General features: G+C 46.1%; 3 protein-coding genes across 6 annotated transcripts in view; 1 reads left to right on the top strand and 2 right to left on the bottom strand.

Annotated features, from left to right (window-relative positions):
* LOC307086047 (uncharacterized protein) overlaps positions 1-14,614 on the top strand; it is a 15,088-nt gene extending 474 nt beyond the window's left edge. Inside the window, exons 2-19 of one of the 4 annotated variants that reach the window (XM_079751085.1) lie at positions 48-138; positions 3,037-3,102; positions 3,908-4,074; positions 4,535-4,692; positions 5,206-5,276; positions 5,792-5,980; positions 6,216-6,592; positions 6,750-6,941; positions 7,193-7,375; positions 7,965-8,063; positions 8,435-8,524; positions 8,735-8,852; positions 9,418-9,536; positions 10,684-10,797; positions 11,389-11,455; positions 11,833-11,926; positions 13,408-13,576; positions 13,766-14,614. In XM_079751085.1, coding sequence (XP_079607211.1) covers positions 48-138; positions 3,037-3,102; positions 3,908-4,074; positions 4,535-4,692; positions 5,206-5,276; positions 5,792-5,980; positions 6,216-6,592; positions 6,750-6,941; positions 7,193-7,375; positions 7,965-8,063; positions 8,435-8,524; positions 8,735-8,852; positions 9,418-9,536; positions 10,684-10,797; positions 11,389-11,455; positions 11,833-11,926; positions 13,408-13,576; positions 13,766-13,912 — 2,511 coding nt within the window. In that variant the 3' untranslated portion in view covers positions 13,913-14,614. Of the gene's footprint in view, positions 1-47; positions 139-3,033; positions 3,103-3,907; positions 4,075-4,534; positions 4,693-5,205; positions 5,277-5,791; positions 5,981-6,215; positions 6,593-6,749; positions 6,942-7,192; positions 7,376-7,964; positions 8,064-8,434; positions 8,525-8,734; positions 8,853-9,417; positions 9,537-10,683; positions 10,798-11,388; positions 11,456-11,832; positions 11,927-13,407; positions 13,577-13,765 lie in introns of all 4 variants that reach the window. The other 3 variants (XM_079751083.1, XM_079751084.1, XM_079751082.1) reach the window with 3 other exon arrangements.
* A 74-nt stretch (positions 14,615-14,688) lies between these two features.
* Positions 14,689-18,806, bottom strand: LOC307086061 (inositol monophosphatase 1-like). The gene is made up of 9 exons (XM_079751100.1): positions 18,710-18,806; positions 18,442-18,547; positions 18,212-18,345; positions 17,769-17,873; positions 17,501-17,546; positions 17,250-17,358; positions 16,211-16,319; positions 15,562-15,713; positions 14,689-14,995 (listed from the first exon to the last, which is right to left on the bottom strand). The coding sequence occupies exons 2-9, from the start codon at positions 18,502-18,504 to the stop codon at positions 14,871-14,873; spliced, it is 843 nt and encodes a 280-aa protein (XP_079607226.1). The 5' UTR covers positions 18,505-18,547; positions 18,710-18,806; the 3' UTR covers positions 14,689-14,870.
* A 611-nt stretch (positions 18,807-19,417) lies between these two features.
* LOC307086062 (inositol monophosphatase 1-like) overlaps positions 19,418-22,500 on the bottom strand; it is a gene marked incomplete at both ends in the record, with an annotated part of 4,648 nt that continues 1,565 nt past the window's right edge. The window contains 6 exons of the mRNA XM_079751101.1: positions 19,418-19,566; positions 19,983-20,134; positions 20,502-20,610; positions 21,056-21,164; positions 21,648-21,693; positions 22,178-22,282. Coding sequence (XP_079607227.1) covers positions 19,418-19,566; positions 19,983-20,134; positions 20,502-20,610; positions 21,056-21,164; positions 21,648-21,693; positions 22,178-22,282 — 670 coding nt within the window. The remainder of the gene's footprint in view (positions 19,567-19,982; positions 20,135-20,501; positions 20,611-21,055; positions 21,165-21,647; positions 21,694-22,177; positions 22,283-22,500) is intronic.

The following is a 22,500-nucleotide window of genomic DNA, read 5'->3' as shown; positions in this document are numbered from 1 at the left end:
CATTTCAACCTTTAATTAACCGGTCACCCCTTGTCCTTTCCTCCCAGTGTCAGTACAGCTTCCCAGACGAAACCCTGCATGACGTCAGGCGTGTCAGAGCTGTCTACAAGGACCTGCGTCTTCATGTGGACTTCTATCGTAAGTGTACTCTTCTGTGGACCGATGGTCATATTCACACCTAGATGGTCTTCCATGGCTTCAATAACGGGAACATGCTGCCATCTGGATCTCAGATTCACATTCAGAAAACCATTATTATATCTTCACGGGAATATTGTTGTTGCTGAAAACACATACAAATAGAACAAAAAACCCTGACAGATAAATTTGATTGGGCATTCAATATGGCCCAATACAAGGAAATAAAAACAAAAATACAACTGTGTTCCAGTGAAATGTAATTACAAGTACAAACATGCACATGAGCTGGTAACACACGCTGGTGTCACAGTATAAACACATGTAAATAATTGTTCCAATGTCAAATTTGTAATCATATTAATTCATTTGAAAAACACTAAAAGTCGCTAATACTCGCTATCCTACTAACATTCAGCGTTTTTTGTGAAAATGAATACATCATATGTCCTTGGTCATCAAGTGATTCCTGGCAGTTGAACACGTCTCAGTGATTGCAGGAATGAGGTTCGTCTTTCTCCTGAGAAGTATGGGAGAAATGTGCTCTCACATTTGATGATAATATGTTGAATGAACACGGTACCACTCTCCCTCTAGTACGGCCTCGGGAATGAACCGAAGCTTGACCTTTTTCAATGTGTGTTGATAACGTGTTCCATATGTGGTAGGAGCTGGTAAACGGCGTAGTAAATCTCCACGTAAGGGAAGAGTGCATGGGATGAGGTCATGACGTATGAATGATGTACGGGCAGAGTGGAGATATAGATAGGGGCCCGTGGCTCTTCAGTTCTTTGTCAAACCAACTCGGCTTTGTTCTTACTTGCTCGCGAGTGATAATAAAGTCTTTATCTTTCATGTTTCAGGCTTCTCAAACTCTCTTACATTGTTAAAGTGTTAAATGTGGTTTATCTACCACACACGCGGACTTTGTGGATTTGCATGTGGGCTGATATTAATACACATAGTACACACCCACACTGCCCATCTGCTAACCAGATCAACCCTTACGTAGACATTGCATCATTGACTGACCAGTCAATGATATATTAAGACATAATAATCTTAAATAAACTCATCGTTTATTTGAATACCCAAAAGGAAGACGTATCAAACATTCTCCAAGTCAGTCAAGCGCTTGTCCAACTGCATTGCGCTGTATAAAAGCATTCACTGCCAGTAACTCATTTCTGTCATGTGACTCTCACAGGAAAAACTGGCCTTTTATTTTTATAGTGGGTTTTGCTGTCCCCTTTTCATCCAACCATTATACTAGTTTACTGTCCTTCAGTCAGTAGAACCATCAATATCGTCTCCATACTGGATTCAGTATACATTCAGCCACTTTAACACTCAACAATCAGGAGATATCCATTCAGATCACGTGACCTGTGACCCATATATACACACACAGGTGGTTATTAATAGCCTACTATAAGGATATTTGATTATGATATTTAGAAAAAGGTTTGTATATATATAGTGGAAGCTACTGAACTCCAATTGTGCATGACTGTCACATGAGCGTTTGATGCACGAATGTAATTCAGGAGGATATGATGGTTCATGGGGAAGACAATGTGACTTCCGCTGGCTGAGTCACATTTGTTTTATGACTTGAGTTTAGTCGCCTGCACCCTTCTCTCTCTCTCTCTCTCTCTCTCCTTCATGACCTGTATTACATCACCTGCACTGTGCTGAACTGAACACAGTCCCTTTGGATGAAAGTGTCTGCTAAACGACTTAGAAGTAAAATAACTAATTATATGCTAAGGCACTTATGAACCCTAGTTGCATTCATCTCTTTGGTTGTCTGCAGCCTACTCCACTGTGCTCAGCTCAACCCAACCCACACCCTTACTCTCTGTTCCTCTCTTTACTTCCTCTACTTCCTGTTGGGACCAATCACATGAACCCTTGTTAGTCTTTATGACCCTTTTAACCTAAATGATCCAATAATTGATATTCTACCTCCATAATTGTGTATCATTTTCACTTTTGCACATAACTGCAGCGTACTGTAAACTCATGTGGCCTCGCTGCTGGGTGGGGGTTTGGGCCCTTTCGCAACGGAGGTGCGGTTGTAGAAACAGCTAAATTAACTTAAATAATAGGCGTGCATATCATGCGTGCATATCACGTGCACGCATGCACACACACACACACACACACCGTTTTTTGGTAGCTTATGAGATGCAGTTCCACGTTGCTGTAATTACGGGGGGAGATGAAGAGGCAAGCAGTATGGGACTCGAGAGACATCAAGAACACCCTGCACTATGCGTAACTGCTAATGCAATTATAAACTTCTGCTTCAAGATAAATTAAGATAACACTGCCTATATAAAAATATGTGATTTACAGGAAAACGATCGATATGCAATGTATAGGCCCATTGGTTTACTCAAACTACTCAACTTTGAAAAGCAAAAAAACTCTCTGTAGCGCTAGCTAAAATTGTAATGGCAAGCCAAACGAACCAAAATGTGTACTTTTTTATTAACAAAGTTATAGTACCAGGATATAGATGATAGGTTTAGGGTTAGTTTATCCGACGTTATATCACATATACATACACATACAGTATACATACAGCCGGGCCCCCCAGACATTGGGCTGTGCTTGCCTTGCGTGCCCCTCCTCTACGCCACTGAACTGGATCTGCACTGTTTGTATTTTGTATGTATCTGTATAATAACACCATCCATTATATTTATTGATTCCTAGGATATTTTATTTTTTCAAGTAAATGTCTAGTATATTATGCCCTAAATAGGTAGTTCTTCAGTGCCCAGTCTGACTCTGTTCTGTTTATCTGACAATGCAAGACTTGAACTAGACCGTGAAAGGTTCCCCCTTCCTCTTCCTCTTCCTCCACTCTGTGTGGTTCTCTAACAGCAGGTAAGCCTGAGAAGAAGGGCAAGAAGCTGCTCTACCTGGATGGAACCATACCGGTCCTGTACAAGGGTAAGGACGACCCGTTCAAAATAACTTTATTGGCCAAAGCAGCTGAAAAAAGTTAAACAAAGAGAACAAAGATGACAATGTTAACTTTGATAATAACAAATGCTATATAAAATCCCCCCCTATATAGAAGCAAAGAAAGTGAGATATAAAATGTAAAAAGTGAAATATAAAGTACCAAGGAATTAGATTATGATGGACAGATGGATCAGTACTTAACAATGGAGTGGATTTAAGCATGCAGAGCTGAGAGCCAGGATGAAGCGCAGAGCTAAACTTGTCCAACCTGACTAACTGGGTGATCCAAATATCTCACCTGCTACACTTTACCCTGATACTCCATAGGTAGAAACTAGGCCACACACCATTTTTTTGTAGCTAATCTAATATTGATCCTATGTTTTTATTTGTTCTCAGCTTTGTATGGTGCTTTGGATGAGTGCTTTGCCAGTGTCAGTCAGAGGCTTAATGTTATTGTACTGTCTTCTGTAAGTGTTGTAAAGTAACCAACAATTGTATGTGCTTGGCACATTTTCTGTGTACATCCTCACTGTACCGACAGTAAGGATATATTGTTGTTTCTCTTTTTTCTGACAAATGTACCTGCTTTGTATAAAAGCGTCTGCTCAATGCAATAAATGTAAAATGTAAACGTAAATGTGTTATGTTAAAGACAGACTGGACAGTACAGTAATAAAGAAAACAGAAGTTCCGGATGCTTCCCACCAGATGTTCCTGGCCGTGTGTTGTATAAGTTGTGTATATATATGTGATTGATTGATTATTGATGGATTGCTTGTTTTCTCAGAGTATCAATACAACACCCCGGTGTGCATTTGGCTCCACGAGAACCACCCCGCCAGCTGGCCCAGATGCTGGGTCCGTCCCTCTGTCTCCATGGTGATCAACAGTGCATGTCCCTTCGTGGACGCCCAGGGCCTCGTCATCCTCCCCTGCCTCCGCAACTGGACCCAGGTAACGGAGGGGGTGGGGCTCCCGTCTGACACCCATTCATGATAAATAACTAAGTAGTGTGTCTACTGAAATACTACTACTTCAGTGATGAGGGTTCACTTACCTATCTATCTATCTATCTAGCACAGTCTGTCTGTCCGTCTGTCTGTCTATCTGTCTCTGTCTCTGTCTCTGCTCCATCTCACTCGCTGTCTCTCTGTCTCTGTCTCTCTGCTCCATCTCACTCGCTCTTTCTCTCTGTCTGTCGCTCTCTTTCTCTGTTTCTGTCTGTCTCTCCATCTCAATTGCTCTCTATCACTGTCGTACTGTCTCTCTCCCTCTCCTTCTCGCTCTCTCTCTGTCTGTCTCTCTATCTCTTGCCTTCAATTCAATTTAAAAAAGCTTTATTTGCATGGAAAACAAACAAAGCAGGTGAATAATTAGGTCAAATTATAAAACATTCTCTCTCTCTCTCCCTCAGGGCGTGTCCAACTTGACCCGACTCATCGCTGAAATGAGGATGGCGTTCCAAAAGGTCACACCCCTTTACGCCAGGATTCTTCCCGCTTCGAGAGACGGAGACCCTGTGCCGTCGCCAGGGCAACAGGGGCCGTCTGTACCCAGCGTCCTGGTGTACAGGTTCGGGTTACTTTTATATTTTTATACATGAATAAAGTTTATTCTATCGATTTCCTCCTGCTAGCTCCCTCTATCTTTTAAGTGTTTCAGAAGAAGATGGTACATTATTCATTTTTGAAACACATACTTTTGAGATTGACAAAAGGTACTATTTACTTCTAGTTACTAACTTACAACTAAGACATTTTGATCCAAAGTAGCTTACAATGGTTTCTATTAGACACAGATAATTTAAGGAGCAGGTAGGGGTCCTAGGGCATATTGACCCAGGATACCCACAGGTAGTTTGTGGACATTGGGTTTCAAACCTAGAAGCTGCCAGGAGTCAAGTACTGTATATATGGGTGATCTAGAATGTTGCATCTTCTGATTGGTGCTCGCTGTGAGTGGGCTGGGCCCTTAATGTGTTCTATCTCTCTCTCTGTCTCTGTCTCTGTCTCTGTCTCTCTGTCTCTCTCTCTCTCTCTCTCTCTCTCTCACACTCTCTCTCTCTCTCTCTCTTTCTCTGTCCAGCAGTGGGTCCAACTCGTCCCCCGTGACGCCACACTGCCCTCAGGAGCTCAGCCAGTCCTCCCAGCACACAGGTAAACACCAGTATAGCACGGCCTGGCTGATCTACATGGAGTCCTCTGTGTGGAACATCTGCTGTGTTTACCCCGTGGGTCTCCACGTTAGCGGCGTGGCCGTTAGAGGCCCCCGATGTAGCTGACTCTCCTCCCGGATAACATAGCTCCCCTGTCGGGACAGAGAACCATTAGAGCAGACACCAGCATAGAGGTGTCCCCACGGCAACTGTTTGGCGCAGAAGTATTATGAAGCATTCCGAAGTGTAGTCTGCTGGTTGGCAGTATGTTATGTACTCGTCCCTCTTTATACTGTTACTACCACTACACAGTGGTCACTACAGTGGCCACTGTGGATTTTTATCCAAAGTCACTTAGTGACTGTCATTGAGGAGCAGCTGAGAGTCGAGGCATCCCAGGTTGTGTACAGATGTGGTTCTAAGGTTTGGTGTGTAGAGCTGTGTATTGTACTTTGGTGTGTAGAGCTGTGTATATTACTTTCTATTGTGATGACCTCTGGCTGACCTTCCTCCCAGGCAGCCAATCGGAGCCGAGCAGGGCGCTGGGTCTGCGGCCTTCGTACACGGATGAACTACTGGGGATCGACTTCAGCACACCACAGAGCTTGAACCCCTTCCTCCGGCAGCCCTCATCCCCCTCATTCCGCCTACCCTCTTCTTCTTCCTCCTCCTCTTCCTCCCCCTCCCAGCCTACGCCTCCGGCAGGTGAGACCTAATGTTTCCCAGAACTTTGTCACTATTCACTGCTATCTAGTCGCCAGGCAGATACTTTTATCCAAAGCAACTAGAGTAAGGGTGCGTCCTGCTCAAGGAGGCCTACAGGTAGACTGTGGACATTGGGGTTTGAAGCTAGAATCTTTTGGCTGGGAGTCAAACACCCACACTACAGGACTATCCTGCTCTGAAGTAAACTGAACTGATACAACTCCCCTTCTTCCAGCAGATGTTGTGAACCTGCTGTTTCAAAGACTCCAGCTGGACCCACAAAGTGGTCATCAAGCACCAGGAAATGGTCATCAAGCACCAGGAAGTGGTCATCTGACACCAGGAAGTGGTCATCTGACACCAGGAAGTGGTCACATGACTCCACGAAGTGGTCGCCTGACACCAGGAGAGGATCAACGGACTATAGGAAGTGGTCATTTGACTCCAGGAAATGGTCGCCTGACACCAGGAGGAGATCACCGGACCACAGGAAGTGGTCGCCTGACACCAGAAGGAGATCTCCGGACTACAGGAAGTGGTTGCCTGACACCAGAAGGAGATCACCGGACTACAGGAAGTGGTCACCTGACCCAGCAGCCAGAGCTAGCCGAGGTGAGAAGGAGGAGGAGGCAGAAGGTAGAGGAGTTGGATCACAGATTCTAGAATTGTAGCTACAACTCTAGTGGCTACAACAAGCCACTTGAGGCTGCTAATGGGAAGGCTAACATAATGCAGGTTTAAACTCAAACTCTGTCCCGTCTGGACCCAGGAGGTCTCTCTCCAGGACGGGCTCCCTGCTGAGAAGGCGGCGTTGTTCTGGAGCCTGATGACCCTGCAGAGCCAGGACTTTCAGCCCCTGGAAGTCCTGGAGGCCGTGAAGCTCAACAAGGACCTCCCCTCCGCCCTCAAGTACCTGTCTCACACCTGTCCAATCTGCCAGGAGCAGGTGACCTTCAGTAAGGTGAGACCACCAGGGTCGCCGGGACAATCCCAGTACCAGTCCTGTATGGACCAGTGGGCCATACAGGACTGGTACCGAACAAGTTGGGCCTTTGATGGAAGGGATATTGGATATTTGTATTTATCAACTGATGAAGAGGTATAGATACCAGCCGGACTCCCTGACACGTCACTGGATGTTTCCGTGGTCAGAGGAGACGTTGGAGGAACTCACGGCTGTCGTGCAACGCAATGTCCCTGTGTCTGTTGTAGATCATCGCCATGACCCACTGCCCGTGTGCCTTCTGCGAGGACTGCTTCAAGGCCTACTTCACCACGGCCATCAAGGAGAAGACCATCGATAAGCTGGTGTGTCCGCTGTGCAGCCGGCCGGACACCAGAGGCAAGCAGGGCATGGAGGACGCCGTGGACTACTTCAACCTGCTGGATACACAGGTGAGATGCTAGGCAACAAGGTCAGAAGCTAGGCAACCAGGTGAGATGCTAGGCAACAAGGTCAGAAGCTAGGCAGCCAGGTGAGACGCTAGGCAACTAGGTGAGACGCTAGGCAGCCAGGTGAGACGCTAGGCAACAAGGTCAGAAGCTAGGCAACCAGGTGAGACGCTAGGCAGCCAGGTGAGACGCTAGGCAACCAGGTGAGACGCTAGGCAACCAGGTGAGGCACTAAGCAACCAGGTGAGACGCTAGGCAGCCAGGTGAGACGCTAGGCAACCAGGTGAGGCGCCAGGTAACCAGGTGAGACTCTAGGCAACCAGAGGAGGCGTTAGGCAACCAGGTAAGGCACTTAGCAACCAGGTGAGGCGCTAGGCAACACAGTGAGGTGCTAGGAAACCAGGTCAGGTGCTAGGCAACCAGGTCAGGTGCTAGGCAACCAGGTCAGTCAGGTGCTAGGCAACCAGGTCAGGTTCTAGGCAACCAGGTGAAGCGCCAGGCAACCAGAATAAGCACCAAGCAACCCCCTTAGTACTCTCTTGCCTCTGTTTCTTTACTGATGTGGTCTGTATTGGTTGGTTCTGATGGACAGATCCGTCACTACCTTGACCCTCAGAGCCATGAGCTGTTCCAGAAGAAGCTCAGAGACCGGGCCTTGCAGGACATGCCCAACTTTCGCTGGTGTGCCCACGTAAGTACCGCTTTACCCCAATACACACATACACATACCCATACACATACACATACACACACAGACACGTGCTGAGTGACATCAGAAAAAAATCTTCACATTGAAATTGTTTGTCCATTGCAGATGTCCTGGCTTTTTAGTTTCATGATGTTTCATTTTTCTGTCAAGTCCAATCCTTGTAAATTATATTACATATTGACACATATATATTATATTGGATATTATAATAATATGCAATTACTGTCCATTTTCCATAATTGCATAATTGCACCTCTGTGTGTGTGTGTGTGTGTGTGTGTGTGTGTGTGTGTGTGTGTGTGTGTGTGTGTGTGTGTGTGTGTGTGTGTGTGTGTGTGTGTGTGTGTGTGTAGTGTTCGTTCGGGATGCTGCACGAGGCAGACCGGCTGAGGATGGACTGTCCCAACTGTAGAAAGAGCACCTGCTCCCGATGTAAATCACCTGTAAGACACACACACACACACACACACACACACACACACACACACACACACACACACACACACACACACACACACACACACACACACACACATATCTATATCTATATCTATATATATTTATACACATACATACATACAGTGCAAACGTACACACACACAGATTTACTTGTAGTTGCTCTTTGTGAGTGAACATGTTGCGTGTGTACACAGTGGATTCCTGAGCACCAGGGTGTGTCATGTGAAGACTTTAAAAGATGGCAGCTTCAGTTCGACCCCAACAACCTGCAGGCTCTGGAGCTGGACAGCGCCCTCCTCAGGAATAAAATAGGTACTCCTCTGAGATAAGCCTGATGAAGCCGTATGTTTCCTCTTATGAAAGGAGATAAATGTTCTATCCAAAAAGGCGTTCTGCTATATTGTGTCAACATCACACAGTTAGGGTTAGGGTTAAAGTGTCCTCAGATATCATGAACCTGATCGATGTGTTAAAGTTGTATATATATATATCAACCGTTAGGGTTACCACATTCTGCTAAATGATGACATCTCATTTGTTCATGTCCTGTTGAAGCTTTTATTTAAGTGTTTCAGAGTGTTCTTCTCAACCATGTATCCCTATGTGTGTGTTACAGAGTGTCCTTCTCAACCATGTACCCCTGTGTGTGTGTTACAGAGTGTCCTTGTAAACCACAAACCCCTGTGTGTTTCGATGTCCTTCTAAGCCATGTTCCGCTGTGTGATGCATAGTGTCCTTCTAAACCATGTTCCCCTGTGTGTTGCAGAGTGTCCTTCTAAACCATGTTCCCCTGTGTGTTGCAGAGTGTCCTTCTAAACCATGTTCCCCTGTGTGTTGCAGAGTGCCCTTCTAAACCATGTTCCCCTGTGTGTTGCAGAGTGTCCTAACTGCCAGCTGGTCTTCTACCTTTCCAAGGGCGGCTGTCTCCACTTCAGCTGCAGCCAGTGTCAGCATGAGTTCTGTGGCAGCTGCAGCCAGCCCTTCATCCTGGGTTCTGTGAGTCCAGGTTCTGCTTGTGGTCCTGTACTGTTGTACCCTGGGTCCTAAACTGTGGGGTTACGTTTATGCATAGGGGGTCGAGAGATACTGCTGACCTATAAGCGATAGAGTAGAGATCTTCACGGGTCTAGAATGACAGCCCCGAACCCTGATTGACTCTAGAAATTCGTTCCGAGGTCCGATTAGATTTGATAATAAGAAGGGTGAGGGCCACCAAAAACAATATACAGTATATATCTATATCTAACCATTTTTTTTCAAGATATAACAGACCCTACCTGGTGTATTTCCAAGAGGATAAAGACCCAGTACCCGCCAGGGGTAGGGTATTTAATGGACCCCACAAACATAATGAAGATTGCTACTTTAAAAATGCAATTCTACTGCTAATAACGGTTATTATGTAGGATACAACACATGGTAGTCTAATAAAAGGAGACAAAAATAACCATGAAGGCCTAACTCAAACGGGCTACGTTTTTGCTTTAGGAGATGCGATGTGCCTGTCTTACACGAGTCCGACCAAAACAGTCTGTCACACGTAGCACACTTAGCATCTTCCTTTACCACAAGCTCTTCCAACGCTCTGACTCACCTCGCTGTCGATGCTGGACATACTTTTCCCTGTGTTTCCCTGCCTGGTAATCTGAATCCTAATGATCAGCGTAATCACCCTACAGTTACATGCCTTTCTCCGGGGATCAGTGATGGTCACGGGTCTCCTGGATCCACTCGGGTGTTACGCCCCATGATAGAGCTGGGGTAATAGAACGGAACCAGACCCCGACCTGATTGACCATAAGAAACCTTGATAGACCCGTGTAGTCCTATAGAGATTTGATTACACATTTATGCCTGCAAGTTTCATTTTAATGGTCAGAAGTTTGAATGGTCAGATAAAGGTTCTGCACATACGAACCAACATGGTTTGTTACCATAAGCGAAATACTACCAATCACTTAGTGGCGGTGTGATACGTTCACTGGGAACTTAACTTTACTCGGAGATGTTGGTGTGGTTAAAACCACACGTGTGTGAAAGCGGATGCACGTAAATGTAAGAAGTTGGGGTCGCAGAAATGTCCGATCTAAACAAGGTTGGGGATGAGAACTCTGATACAGCGTGTTGTGTGTCCTGCCTCCAGAACTGCTTGTTCTCCAAGGACTGTGCCTCCAGGGGCCTTCATGCCCACCACCCCAGGAACTGCCTCTACCACCTGAGGGACTGGACTACGGCCCGCCTCCAACTGCTGCTACAGGTACGCTCGCTGCCCATTGGCCTCCATGAGTGCCACTCACCTTGGGAGCCAACCAGAAACTGCATGGCAATAAACCAGTGTTAGCTGCTACGTGGTTTGCTTATTTCAGTGTTTGGAGAACGGAACATTTCAATAAAAAATGTTGAATTGAATGCTCTGACAAATTCATCACGAACTACACATAATAAGTTCATCCATGATCACGTTCAATGTTTCAATAACTAGTAATAATAACTAGTAATTCCCCGCACGAGACTCAAGACCTTTGGGGATAGGGCCTTTTGCGTGTCCGCCCCCACTCTGTGGAACCAGCTCCCCCCAACATCCGCTGTCCCCCTTTCGTGGAGACTTTCAAAAAGTACACGAAAGCACACCTTTTCTCTGAGGCCTATGGCCTCCGACTCACGACCCCACCCAGCGCCTTGCGCATTTTGCACTCTCACTCACTTGCCTGCATATACACCCTCACCTCCCACTCTTGTGAAGCGACCTTGAGTATCCTGAAAGGCGCTATATAAAATCTTTTTTTTATTTTTATTTTTTTGTCGTTTATTCTATTGTGTGATGACTGCCATGTTGCCTTGGATTCAGTGCTACAAGATGTCCCCGTCATGGCTTGTCCCAGACCCGACCGGGCTACCCCGTTCATCATCCCCAGGTAAACCCAGCAGCGGATCACCTGTCTCTGGAGAGCCAATCAGATCAGGGTCAACAGTAACCCAATGGCCCAGGGCCCGCAGACAGTCTGTTTACTGTACATTACAGTTGACCGACCACATAGTGTTGGACAGACATGACTTTCAGCAGTCGGGTTGGTATTGATTTGAGTTAACTTCTAAATCAAGTCAAAGATCATAGAAGAAATACCCGAATACTATTTTGTTTGTTTTCACTAGCGCTTTTAACGAGTGATGAAACAAACACAAGTAAAAAATATCATGTTCCAACGTTGATGATTACAACTTTGAGGGCCAGTATACGTGTTCCAGTGTGCAGTGTGAGGCTCTGAGCTGGTCCCTGATTGGCCCCCTGCAGGAGCGTGTTGGGTGCTGGAGGTCCCTGATGACAGCAGCTCCAGGGAGGAGCCGTGTGGCCGGCCAGCACTGCCAGAACACTCCGGAGTCTGCGGGTAGGGAGTCTCCCAGAGCACGCTTCAGATGGCCGATCTGAACTCTGAAGTTGCGCAGTTGGTCGAGTCATTGAGATCCATTCCAAACGAGCGTTCAGTGGCTCCCATAGCTGTTGTCTTTGTTTTGTCTCACCCAGTACCTGCTCTGGCTAGGTCGAGTCCTCAAAAAGGGCCCACAAACCAACAAGTCCACGCCTTTCTATTCTGTTTACACGCCACTGCATGTGCTCCGCCCACCAGACCAGTTCGAGAACAGTAGGACCATTACGAACTGGTCCTCTGCTGTACGATCTTAATGTGCATCTGCTAGAGTGGTAGAACACTACAGTAGTACTCTTAAGAATAATATGAGAATAATAATTATAATAGTGTGTAGTACTAAGGCAAAAAAAAGTGAACCCAAGCATTTCTATTTTACCGATCTGAAATGGGTTTTTAAATGTCCAATGGGGAGTCTGTACGTCCAATAACCTAACCAAACCATATCATCGTTACCCTTATCTTTGGTCCCCGTGGTGTAAGCCAGGTCTAGTGTGTGGCCCGTACGGCCCGTGTCCTGTGAGCCCCGTGTTTGAAGGTCCTGATTGATGGTCTGCTGTGTGTTTCTGGTCCTGGTTGATGGTCTGCTGTGTGTTACTGGTCCTGGTTGATGGTCTGCTGTGTGTTTCTGGTCCTGGTTGATGGTCTGCTGTGTGTGTTACTGGTCCTGTTTGATGGTCTACTGTGTGTTTCTGGTCCTGGTTGATGGTCTGCTGTGTGTGTTTCTGGTCCTGTTTGATGGTCTACTGTGTGTTTCTGGTCCTGGTTGATGGTCTGCTGTGTGTGTTTCTGGTCCTGGTTGATGGTCTGCTGTGTGTTACTGGTCCTGGTTGATGGTCTGCTGTGTGTTTCTGGTCCTGGTTGTTGGTCTGCTGTGTGTTTCTGGTCCTGGTTGATGGTCTGCTGTGTGTTTCTGGTCCTGGTTGTTGGTCTGCTGTGTGTTTCTGGTCCTGGTTGATGGTCTGCTGTGTGTTTCTGGTCCTGGTTGATGGTCTGCTGTGTGTGTTTCTGGTCCTGGTTGATGGTCTGCTGTGTGTTACTGGTCCTGGTTGATGGTCTGCTGTGTGTGTTTCTGGTCCTGGTTGATGGTCTGCTGTGTGTGTTACTGGTCCTGGTTGATGGTCTGCTGTGTGTTTCTGGTCCTGGTTGATGGTCTGCTGTGTGTTTCTGGTCCTGGTTGATGGTCTGCTGTGTGTGCTTCTGGTCCTGGTTGATGGTCTGCTGTGTGTGTTACTGGTCCTGGTTGATGGTCTGCTGTGTGTGTTTCTGGTCCTGGTTGATGGTCTGCTGTGTGTTTCTGGTCCTGTTTGATGGTCTGCTGTGTGTGTTACTGGTCCTGGTTGATGGTCTGCTGTGTGTGTTACTGGTCCTGGTTGATGGTCTGCTGTGTGTTACTGGTCCTGGTTGATGGTCTGCTGTGTGCTTCTGGTCCTGGTTCTCAGGCTGCACCACAAGGAGCGCTTGGTGGAGGTGGTGCGGCGGGCGGGGCTCGACCCGGCCACCCTGTATGGGCGGGCGGAGCTGGAGGCGGAGCTAAAGCGCTGGTACGTGACAGTGGCGCCGCGGGCCGAAGGGGAGGCGGAGCAGCAGTACCTCCAGCGCCTCCGCAAGGTCAGTGGCCGAGTCGTCGCGCTCATGATGTCATGACCGCTGTGAAGTCGTGAGGTCTGTTGACATCGTATAATAATTGTAGTGTAACTATGAGTTTGGGGGGGGGGGGGGGGGACACTGAAAGCGTGATGTTTGGAAGAATCAATTGTAACAACGTTGGTAACCCAGTGATCCTGGTGTCCCCTCCAGCGCCTGACCCGCATTCCTCTGAGTAAGGACTCCTCCTCCTCCTCCCAGCCCAGCACCAGCACCAACCGTGAACCTGGCATCTCTTCTTCCTCCGCCTCATTGTCTCGAATGTTGGCCACGACGCCAGGACGTAAAGCGCTCCATTAAACGCTGCTAGGCGGGCGAACGGCTCCACCTGGTGACCAGATGGTGTCACTACAGGGAGCGCTGCTCAGCCGTGTGAACGCGATTAAACACAGGCTCCAGGCTATACTCACTCCATAAACCTATTGCCACTAAGTGGTTCCCATATATATGTGGTACTAATGACGTTTAACCCTTTTAAAACATGTCAATTCAGCAGTGGCCTTCCCTCTCGTGTGGGTAAACTAATAGAAAGCGCCCCGTTCTCTAACAGGCGGTGTTACATCGGTCATGTGAAAGGACATATGGTCATGAAGACAAAGGTTCCCGTTCTAATTAGTCAGTGAGTGAATAAGAAAAACCATAACTCAATAGTCAGACTTAAAATCTAGACATTTTAGCAGCTAAACGCGTCACGTACTGTCCAGGGCAACCTGTCAAACTAAGGCGTGTACAGTTGGTTGGGATAACGTATTAAGTTAAAGGAAGTATATTTCAGTCAAAAACCAACTGTTACCTCTGAAATGCTTAGATCATTTTAAACTTTATTATGGCGTGTAGAAATGTTTCCTTGGGATTTTTTGGTCCATTATCTTAACATTTAGGATTGACTTAAACAAAAGTCGTTTTTTGTCTTTCAGTTCAGATCAACAAAGGGCCAGTGTGGCCTTGCTCATCTTGTCTAGCTCTGTTTGCTATGCACTTTTAACTGTTGAGTTTAATAAAAACAGATTGAGAAACACTGATTCTGTGACTTATTTTAAAAAGAAAAGGCATTCCATAGGAGTTGGCTGGGAAAGTAATCTTTTATTAATAAATCTTTAAAAACTTCTAATATTTTACTGCAGCTCTAATACAGATACAATTTCAGTTCAGGTTACAGTTACAGTACATCAGATACAAACAGAATGAATGACTTTGTTACAAAACATTGTCTTCCCGCAGATACGTCCATTAAAAATGACATGTGGTGCATTAGCGGTTAATCCTGCGCTGCAGCGTCATCTCTCGTGGGTTGGAAAGCATCGATTTCTTTCACAATTCGCTCCGCGATGACCTGGCAGTTGGCTGCGACCACCCTCCTGGACATCAGGTCCATCGGACCTCCTGTACACACCCACACGAACAGGCCAGAACACAGTGGTTAGAAGCAACACCTCACAACCATAAGGTCTTGGGTTGAAACCCAGCTCGGAGGGTTCTGTATTGGTGTTCTTTGTGGGTTTCCTCACACTAAAATACATATATTTAAGGTAAATAACACTCCTGCCAGTGCCCTTGACCAAGGCATTAAACATAACAAAAAACAACCTAAGATAAATAGAGCAAATAATAAACAGAAAGTTAAGCTAGAAACTTTTTTTTTAATATATGGACTATATTTGGTTGGGTTGTTTGTGTTTTAAGGCTTTATATGAAATACATTAAAACACTTCAATTTCAAAACAATTACATTTGCTGTGTTTGAATCTCAAGTAGGGGCGTAGCCACTTATAGATCGAAAAAAACACTTTTTCTATTTATAAGTGAAACTCCCTCTGATGGCCACATATCAATCTCTTTCTATCAGTGACACCAATAATGCTCATGTGTATTCTCTATTTATAAGAGAAACCACTGATGTTCATTCTATGTTTTTATCCATAACGATGGATGTCTCCGGGTTGCCATACCCTCCACGTCCATCAGAACCCCCCCGGCCTCCAACACGATGACGGAGGAGGCGGCGAAGTCCCAGCAGTGGATCCCCGTCTCGTAGTACGCCTCCACGCTGCCCGCCGCCACGTGGCACATGTTGATGGCGGCCGAGCCTGCCCCACGCAAGCTGGGCGGGAGGAGAGAGAGAGAGCGAGAGACAGAGAGAGAGACACACCTTCAATAAGACTGGTCGGACGTTAACTTCAAGTCAATTTTAAGAAAGATAAGTAATGTAGGTCCCAGGTTGTAGTTAAAAAAAGCAATTTTAATATGACAGTATTTGAATCATAATTTATTCAAAGTAGTAGTAATTCAAATGCTAAAATACTGCTGATGGCAGGCAATTCATTCCTGGATCATCAAATCAAAGGTTTGATTCCTGGTTTCCATATTCAATTCATTTCTCCAATGTTCTTCTGCATCACATGAAAACATCTGCACTGAGGGTCGCGACCTCCCAGCCGAAAGGTTCTGGGGTCGAACACGATACCCTCACAGAGTCGACCTGTAGGGATGTGGAGCCGGAAGCCCCCCAACCCCCAACTGCTCCCTAATGACATGCTTGTTCAAATGTATGGCGCTGTGGATTTATGCGTCCACTGGAGAGCGACTGTATGGACTGACCCGTGGACCGGCAGACAGAGCACCTTCCTCATGGTGGAGAACACCTTGTCCATCACCTCAGGATCTCGGGTGGAGCCGAACTCTGAGGCCACGATGGACTGTGTGATATCTGGAGGAGGGAGGGGGAGAGAGAGAGAGAGAGAGAGAGAGAGAGAGAGAGAGAGAGAGAGAGGTGAAGGAGAGAGAGAGGGGGAGGAGTGAAGGAGAGAGAGAGGGAGGAGTGAAGGAGAGAGAGGGAGAGAAGGATGGAGGGAGGGAGAGCAAGAGGGAGGGGAAGGAGGAGTGGAGGGAAGGAGGGCGAGAGATGGAAGGGTGAGAGGGGAGGAAGGAGTAGAGGGAGAGAGAGAGAGAGGGAAGGAGGGAGGGAGGGAGGGAGAGAGAGGAATGGGGGGTTGAAGGAGAGAGAGGGAGAAGGAGTGAGGGAGAGAGAGAGAGGGAGGGGAGGGAAGGAGGGCGGGAGGGAGGGAGAGGAATGGGGGGTTGAAGGAGAGAGAGGGAGAGAGAGAGAGGGAGGGGAGGGAAGCGTGCAGCGAGGGATGGCGAGAGAGGGGAGGGAGGAGTGGAGGGAGAGAGAGAGAGAGAGAGAGTGAGGAGGACGGACACGGATGGCCCAGCAGGAATGTGGGACATTTATTTATATATTATAGGCCACAGTCTCGGGTCAGGGTCCTTCGGTAAAAACACGAGCCCAGCGGTTTCCAACAAGCTTTCCGTTAAATATATTCTTCGGCTGAGCTCCACGGGATGTACATAAATATGGATCTCTATAAATACCTAGACAAACTCTTGCTTTCTTTATATACACGAAAAAAGGCTCAATATAGACAGAAGTTGCATTAATACTCATGTCTTCAAAAGGCTACGAAACCGTGCACCTTACATATAGCATATAGCATATATAATATTAGCAACCATCCCAAATGGTCCTTTACTTTGGCACGTGTTTCTCAGTCCTTGGAAGATCAATCTATGTTCATTCATTGTGTGTTACTATAGACTCACGAGACACATGCACACCCCCACAAACACAACCACCCACCTCTCTGGTCGGACACCTGCAGGGCTTCTCCGTTGCAGAAGGCCCCCTTGCCCTTCCGGCCCGTGTACATCTTGTCCTCGATGCAGCTGTACACCACCCCGAACTCCAGCTGGGGGAGAGTCAACATTGGCAGAGTCGTGACAACAGTTCTACAAACACCACTCTATGTTTGTTTATATAGTATTCTGGTAGCAGTGAGCCCCTAGGTCCCACCTCCTAACAGAACGGAGGTCTTCTCCTCCCAGACCCACCTGTTTGTTGACCGCAAAGCCGATGCAAACCGCCACAAACGGGTATCTGTCAGCCCAGGAGATGGGGCGAATTAGAGCTACGTATTTCTGGTATTTCATTTTAATCAACAATCCCGTGAGATAACATTATTGATTGTGGATGTTGGCCAGCGTGTGTAGAATCAGTTCACGTTGTCCCTTGTTTACGCCGGTATTACCCATTTAGACAGTTTAGACGTTTAAACGTTTAGACAGTTGCTATGGGGACTTGTTCATTTAAAAGGCGTACCCGTGAACAAAGTTGGTGGTTCCGTCCACCGGGTCGATGATCCAGGTGGGGCTGTCGGTGAGAACACACGCCTCCCCCGCCGCCACAGACTCCTCCCCGATGAAGCTGCCCCACAAGACGTTGAAAGAAATATTTAATGTGTGCACCTGACATTTACCGCATAATACAAGAAATACACAAACTAACAGTAAAACTAAAAAAAACTAAACCAAATCTAAGCATTTCAAATAAATTAAATCGTAGGTAAACTAGCGGACACACTTTAAAAGAACTAGAATTTGAACTGAATTTGAACACAAAAGGTTTTAATGAAATTAAAAATAAAAAGCTAAACTATAATAACCTTTATTACCAGCTGTAACCTGCATATGACTAGTTATAAGGTGTTGTCTGCTGTTACATAGTTTTAACAGCAGGCAAGTTATTGGCCAGTGACTCATTACCAGTGAGCTGGGAACTTCTTGGTCACCGATTCGATAATAAGCTTCTCCACCTTCTGGTCGGTCTGGGTTACCAGGTCAACGGAGGTACTCTTCAACATCACCTTCATGTCGTTCTGCACAGCATCCCGGACCAGCTACATACACATTCAGCATCAGAACAAGACAAACCAGGTTAAAACACGTCGGTCGTGTTTGAATAATGTTGAATTACACTACCATTCAAGTCTCACCGTCCCAGCTTTCCGGGCCAGGGCCACTGCATGGTCCATCGCGTCCTGCCACGGGTCTGCCATGAGCTCGGGTGAGGGTCTACACTTCACCGAAGAAACGCTCCGCCTGACAGACAGAAACAACCCGGGGCTTAGAGATTCTTCACTTCGGAGCTTTGCCTAATTGATCTAGAATGAGCTCGTAAAACAAAAAAAAGGAGATTATTACAATTGTGTATTGTAAAAAACCAGCAGCCCGGAGACGCATAATACAAATATGTATCCTTACCGAAAACTTGAAGTAATTAGCTGAGTGTGTTTATGTCAGGATGAAGCGCATCGGCTGACGGATAAAGGATGAAGTCCATTCTCCGCGTCCCTGTCTTCTCTTCTTCAGGTAAAAATATGCGCAAGTAGTCTTCATTTGCTGCCGCCTACCGGACACTAATATTACACAGTATACTGTAAGCATCATTCTAGACATTTTTGCTGAAGGTCATCATAAACAAATGTATATATGTGCCATATTAAACGTCTTTGGTAAAACATTACACAGTACCTACATATGTTTTCATTTTTTAATATATTATTTTTTATTCAATGCAATTTCATTTGTATTTTAGGCCCGGGTTATGTAATTATGTACCATGGTGTAGTTTGCATTGGGCAAATGGTAGTATTTTGGCCACAATTATATCAGTTTAACGATTAGTTTATATAAATTTCCACTCATAATATGCAAGCAGTACACTTGAGAATCAAACACAACAAATGTAATTGTTTTGAAATCTAAGGGTTTTAATGTATATATAAAGCCTTAAAACACAACCAACCCATCCGAATATAATCCATATATAAAATAAACGAAACGTTCACTTTCTTTCTCTTAAAACCTTCACTTTGGAATGTTTCCTACTTTAAGACATCATTCACATTTATCTTAATGTAGTGTTTTCACTCCTGTAGCAGCAGGCACTAGACTATAGAAGAATGCAGACTAACAGCTGCTGGCTCCACATATACACATTGAAGGGTCCACGTCGTCACGGCGACAGGGGAAAGCCTGCACCACCTCTGCGATCCGATTGGCTACCGCCAAGGAACTGGCTGCAATAACCTTCCTTGACATCATGTCGAACTCTGACCCTGTAGTGGAGAGAGTTTTTTTGTTAGAGCATTATAGATTGCGCTCAAACAAAACGGTAATACTTTACAATAAGGGAACAATAATTAACCATGAATTAATATTGGTTAATTCCGTAATAAACATTAAATAACAATGAACTAACAGTTAATGAACAGTTATCTATTGGTTTAGTTAACTGTTTATTGAACGACTGATGTCGTTCATGTTTACTAACTAGTAAACATGAAAACCATTGGTAAGTAATAACTAGACCATTAATAAACAGTTAAATAATAACGAATAACATTTAATAATGTAAATAAATGGTTAGTTATTGTACCTTTATTGTAAAGTGTTGAAATGCTTCTCAAAAAATTGCATACAGTGACTTTAAAAAACTGAGATTAACATGGGAGGAGGCAGGGCTACAACTGACCGTCAGTGTCTATGACCACGCCCCCGGCCTCCTGGACTATGATGGCGGACGCTGCGATGTCCCAGCAGTGCATGCCGATGTGGTAGTAGACGTCAGCTCCGCCGGTGGCGATCAGGCACATGTCCACCGCCGCCGTGCCCACCGCCCGCACGCTGCCAGGGAGAAGGGAACCCACGCTCTCAGGACACGTGCCGGCGGAAATGGGCGGTGCTTAGAGTATTTCTATGTCACTTGAGTCACTTGAGTGGGAACTTGATTTTAATCAAATGTTGCTTGATTCCAATCCAATGATACTTGATTCTAACCATTTGTAAGTGATTAAATGTGAATGTAAATTTGAATGTGACTTGATTTTTATCCAAACTTGTAACTCGACTTGACTTGACTTGAAAACCTGTAACCCTTCTTGGAAACCATGAGGAGATGGAGATAAACGCGCTCCACCAATCGGAGCCCTGCCGTGGGAATGCGCCACGGGTTCCAATGCTTGGCCACCTGGTGCTGCGGTGCGTATCCTACCCGTGGACGGGGAGCTTGAGCAGCCTCATGATGTTGGAGGTCATGGTGTACAGAGCCAGGTCATCTCGCTCAGCCCCGATCTCTGTCACCACCAGACACTGGTTAACGTCTGCGCTCGCAAACACCCACACACACACACACACACACACACACACACACACACACACACACACACACACACAAACACACACACACACACACACACACACACACACACACACACACACACACACACACACACACACACACACACACACACACACGCACACACACACACACACACACACACACACAGACTCCATCAGAAACAAGTAAAGACTCTTTCTTTGTGTTTTGCCAGGGTTTCTTTAAATAATTATCTTTTGTTTGTATTTGTTTACACTCACTATCAACTTGCCTGACGCTGACACCAACACATTTCATTCCTTTACATCCATTTGCACCCACATTCATCAAATAATTGTATAGAGGGAAAGAGGGAGGGAGTTATGCAGAGAGAGAGGGAGAGAGGGAGGGAAGGAGAGAGGGAGGGAGGTAGGGAGGAAGGGCAGTACCCTCTTGCCCGGAGGTGCGGAGGGGGACACCGTTGAGGAAGGCACCCTTCCCCTTCTGAGCGCAGTACATCTTGTCTTCTACAAGGCTGTACACAATGCCAAACTCCGTCTGCAGCGGCACACACCCAGTCAGTTCCCAAGTACCACTGGCAGTATCAGTAGTATTCTGATGTTCTACGTATTCATACTATTTTGACGTTGTGTATGTTTAATATTCGGGCAATATAACACAAAAATAATAATAACTAAAGGAATGATGAATTATGAATTCCATTGAAGCAGATTCGTCTTTGTTTATCCAAAATATAAGAACAATATGATAACTGTTATAACTGCTGCATGGTACATAATCATCTCCATGATATCAGTGCCATTCTGAGATTCTCTGAGTTCTGGGTGTCAATTTAAATTTAAACTTCATGCAGCATTCTTTGAATAGCACGTTAACCCATAGAGCCCACAGGGGTTAAAGGTCGGAAATGTGACACAAGACCTCAACTGGGTCTTCAAGAAAACGTGGTATACAGAACCAGACACCTAACAGAGCTCACTAGCAAGGTTACATAATACTGCACGGGGGTTAACTCGTTACCTGCTGGTTGACGGCAAAGGCGATGGATATAGCCACAAAGGGGAACCTGCAGGAGATGGAAGGGGTTTGAGTTGTGCTTCATGATTAAAAACATACTATATACTTAACATACAATGTTTGAATGAAATACATTTGGAAGTCATAGCCCTTTTTTGCATGGGACTCCAGTAGCTTTTATAAACAACAACAAAGGAAGACAACATGGGGGATGTTTGACTCCCAGGCCTAGAGGTTCTGGGTTCAAACCCCCAAGGTCCGCCATCTAACCTGTAGGCATCCTTTAGAAAGTCGCCCCTACATCCCCCACCAGCTCCTCGATGACATGTATCTTAATTCACTGTGAGTGATTTTGGATAAAAGCGCCTGCTAACTAACTAAGTAGCAGTCGATGACTACCAGCCACAACAATGGAAACAAGTAAAACGTCTAGGCTTCAATCTCAACCCTATATCACTATCACCATCCTGCTCCTTCAAGATAGGAGGGGAGGAGGTAGGAAAGAGGGGAAGGGCAGAAGAGGAGGGCCTGACCTGTGGACAAAGTTGACGGTTCCGTCGATAGGGTCAATGATCCAGGTGGGGGCCTTGGTGAGCTCCACGCGATCGCCGGCGGCAACAGACTCCTCCCCGATGAACCTGTTGACAAGTGCAAGCACACACACACACATACACACACAAATACACAAAATCAACAACAGCAAAGGTTTTTCGTTTGAAGCACGGGTCCGTGTGGATATTCTTCTACTTCCTGTTTCCTGTGTAGAACGGCTGAGAGCAGCAGGGGTTTGGGTGAGGGAGTATGCCTCAACTTCCTGTGAAAAAAGGCTGAGGTCAAGATCGCCTTCCCATCTACC

Source organism: Pollachius pollachius (assembly GCF_949987615.1).
Source record: "Pollachius pollachius genome assembly, chromosome: 14".
Taxonomy (NCBI): domain Eukaryota; kingdom Metazoa; phylum Chordata; class Actinopteri; order Gadiformes; family Gadidae; genus Pollachius; species Pollachius pollachius.
Note: the sequence above shows the minus strand (reverse complement) of the source record. Positions and strands in the feature narration are given on the sequence as shown.

Coding starts and splice junctions, on each gene's coding strand:
- LOC307086061 (XM_079751100.1), bottom strand. CDS start 18,504: ATGGCAGACCCGTGGCAGGACGCGATGGACCATGCAGTGGCCCTGGCC. Junction 16,320..17,249: donor GCAGGTGTCCGACCAGAGAG/GTGGGTGGTTGT, acceptor TCCCTCCTCCAG/ATATCACACAGTCCATCGTG. Junction 15,714..16,210: donor CTCTGTCTGCCGGTCCACGG/GTCAGTCCATAC, acceptor CCTCCCGCCCAG/CTTGCGTGGGGCAGGCTCGG.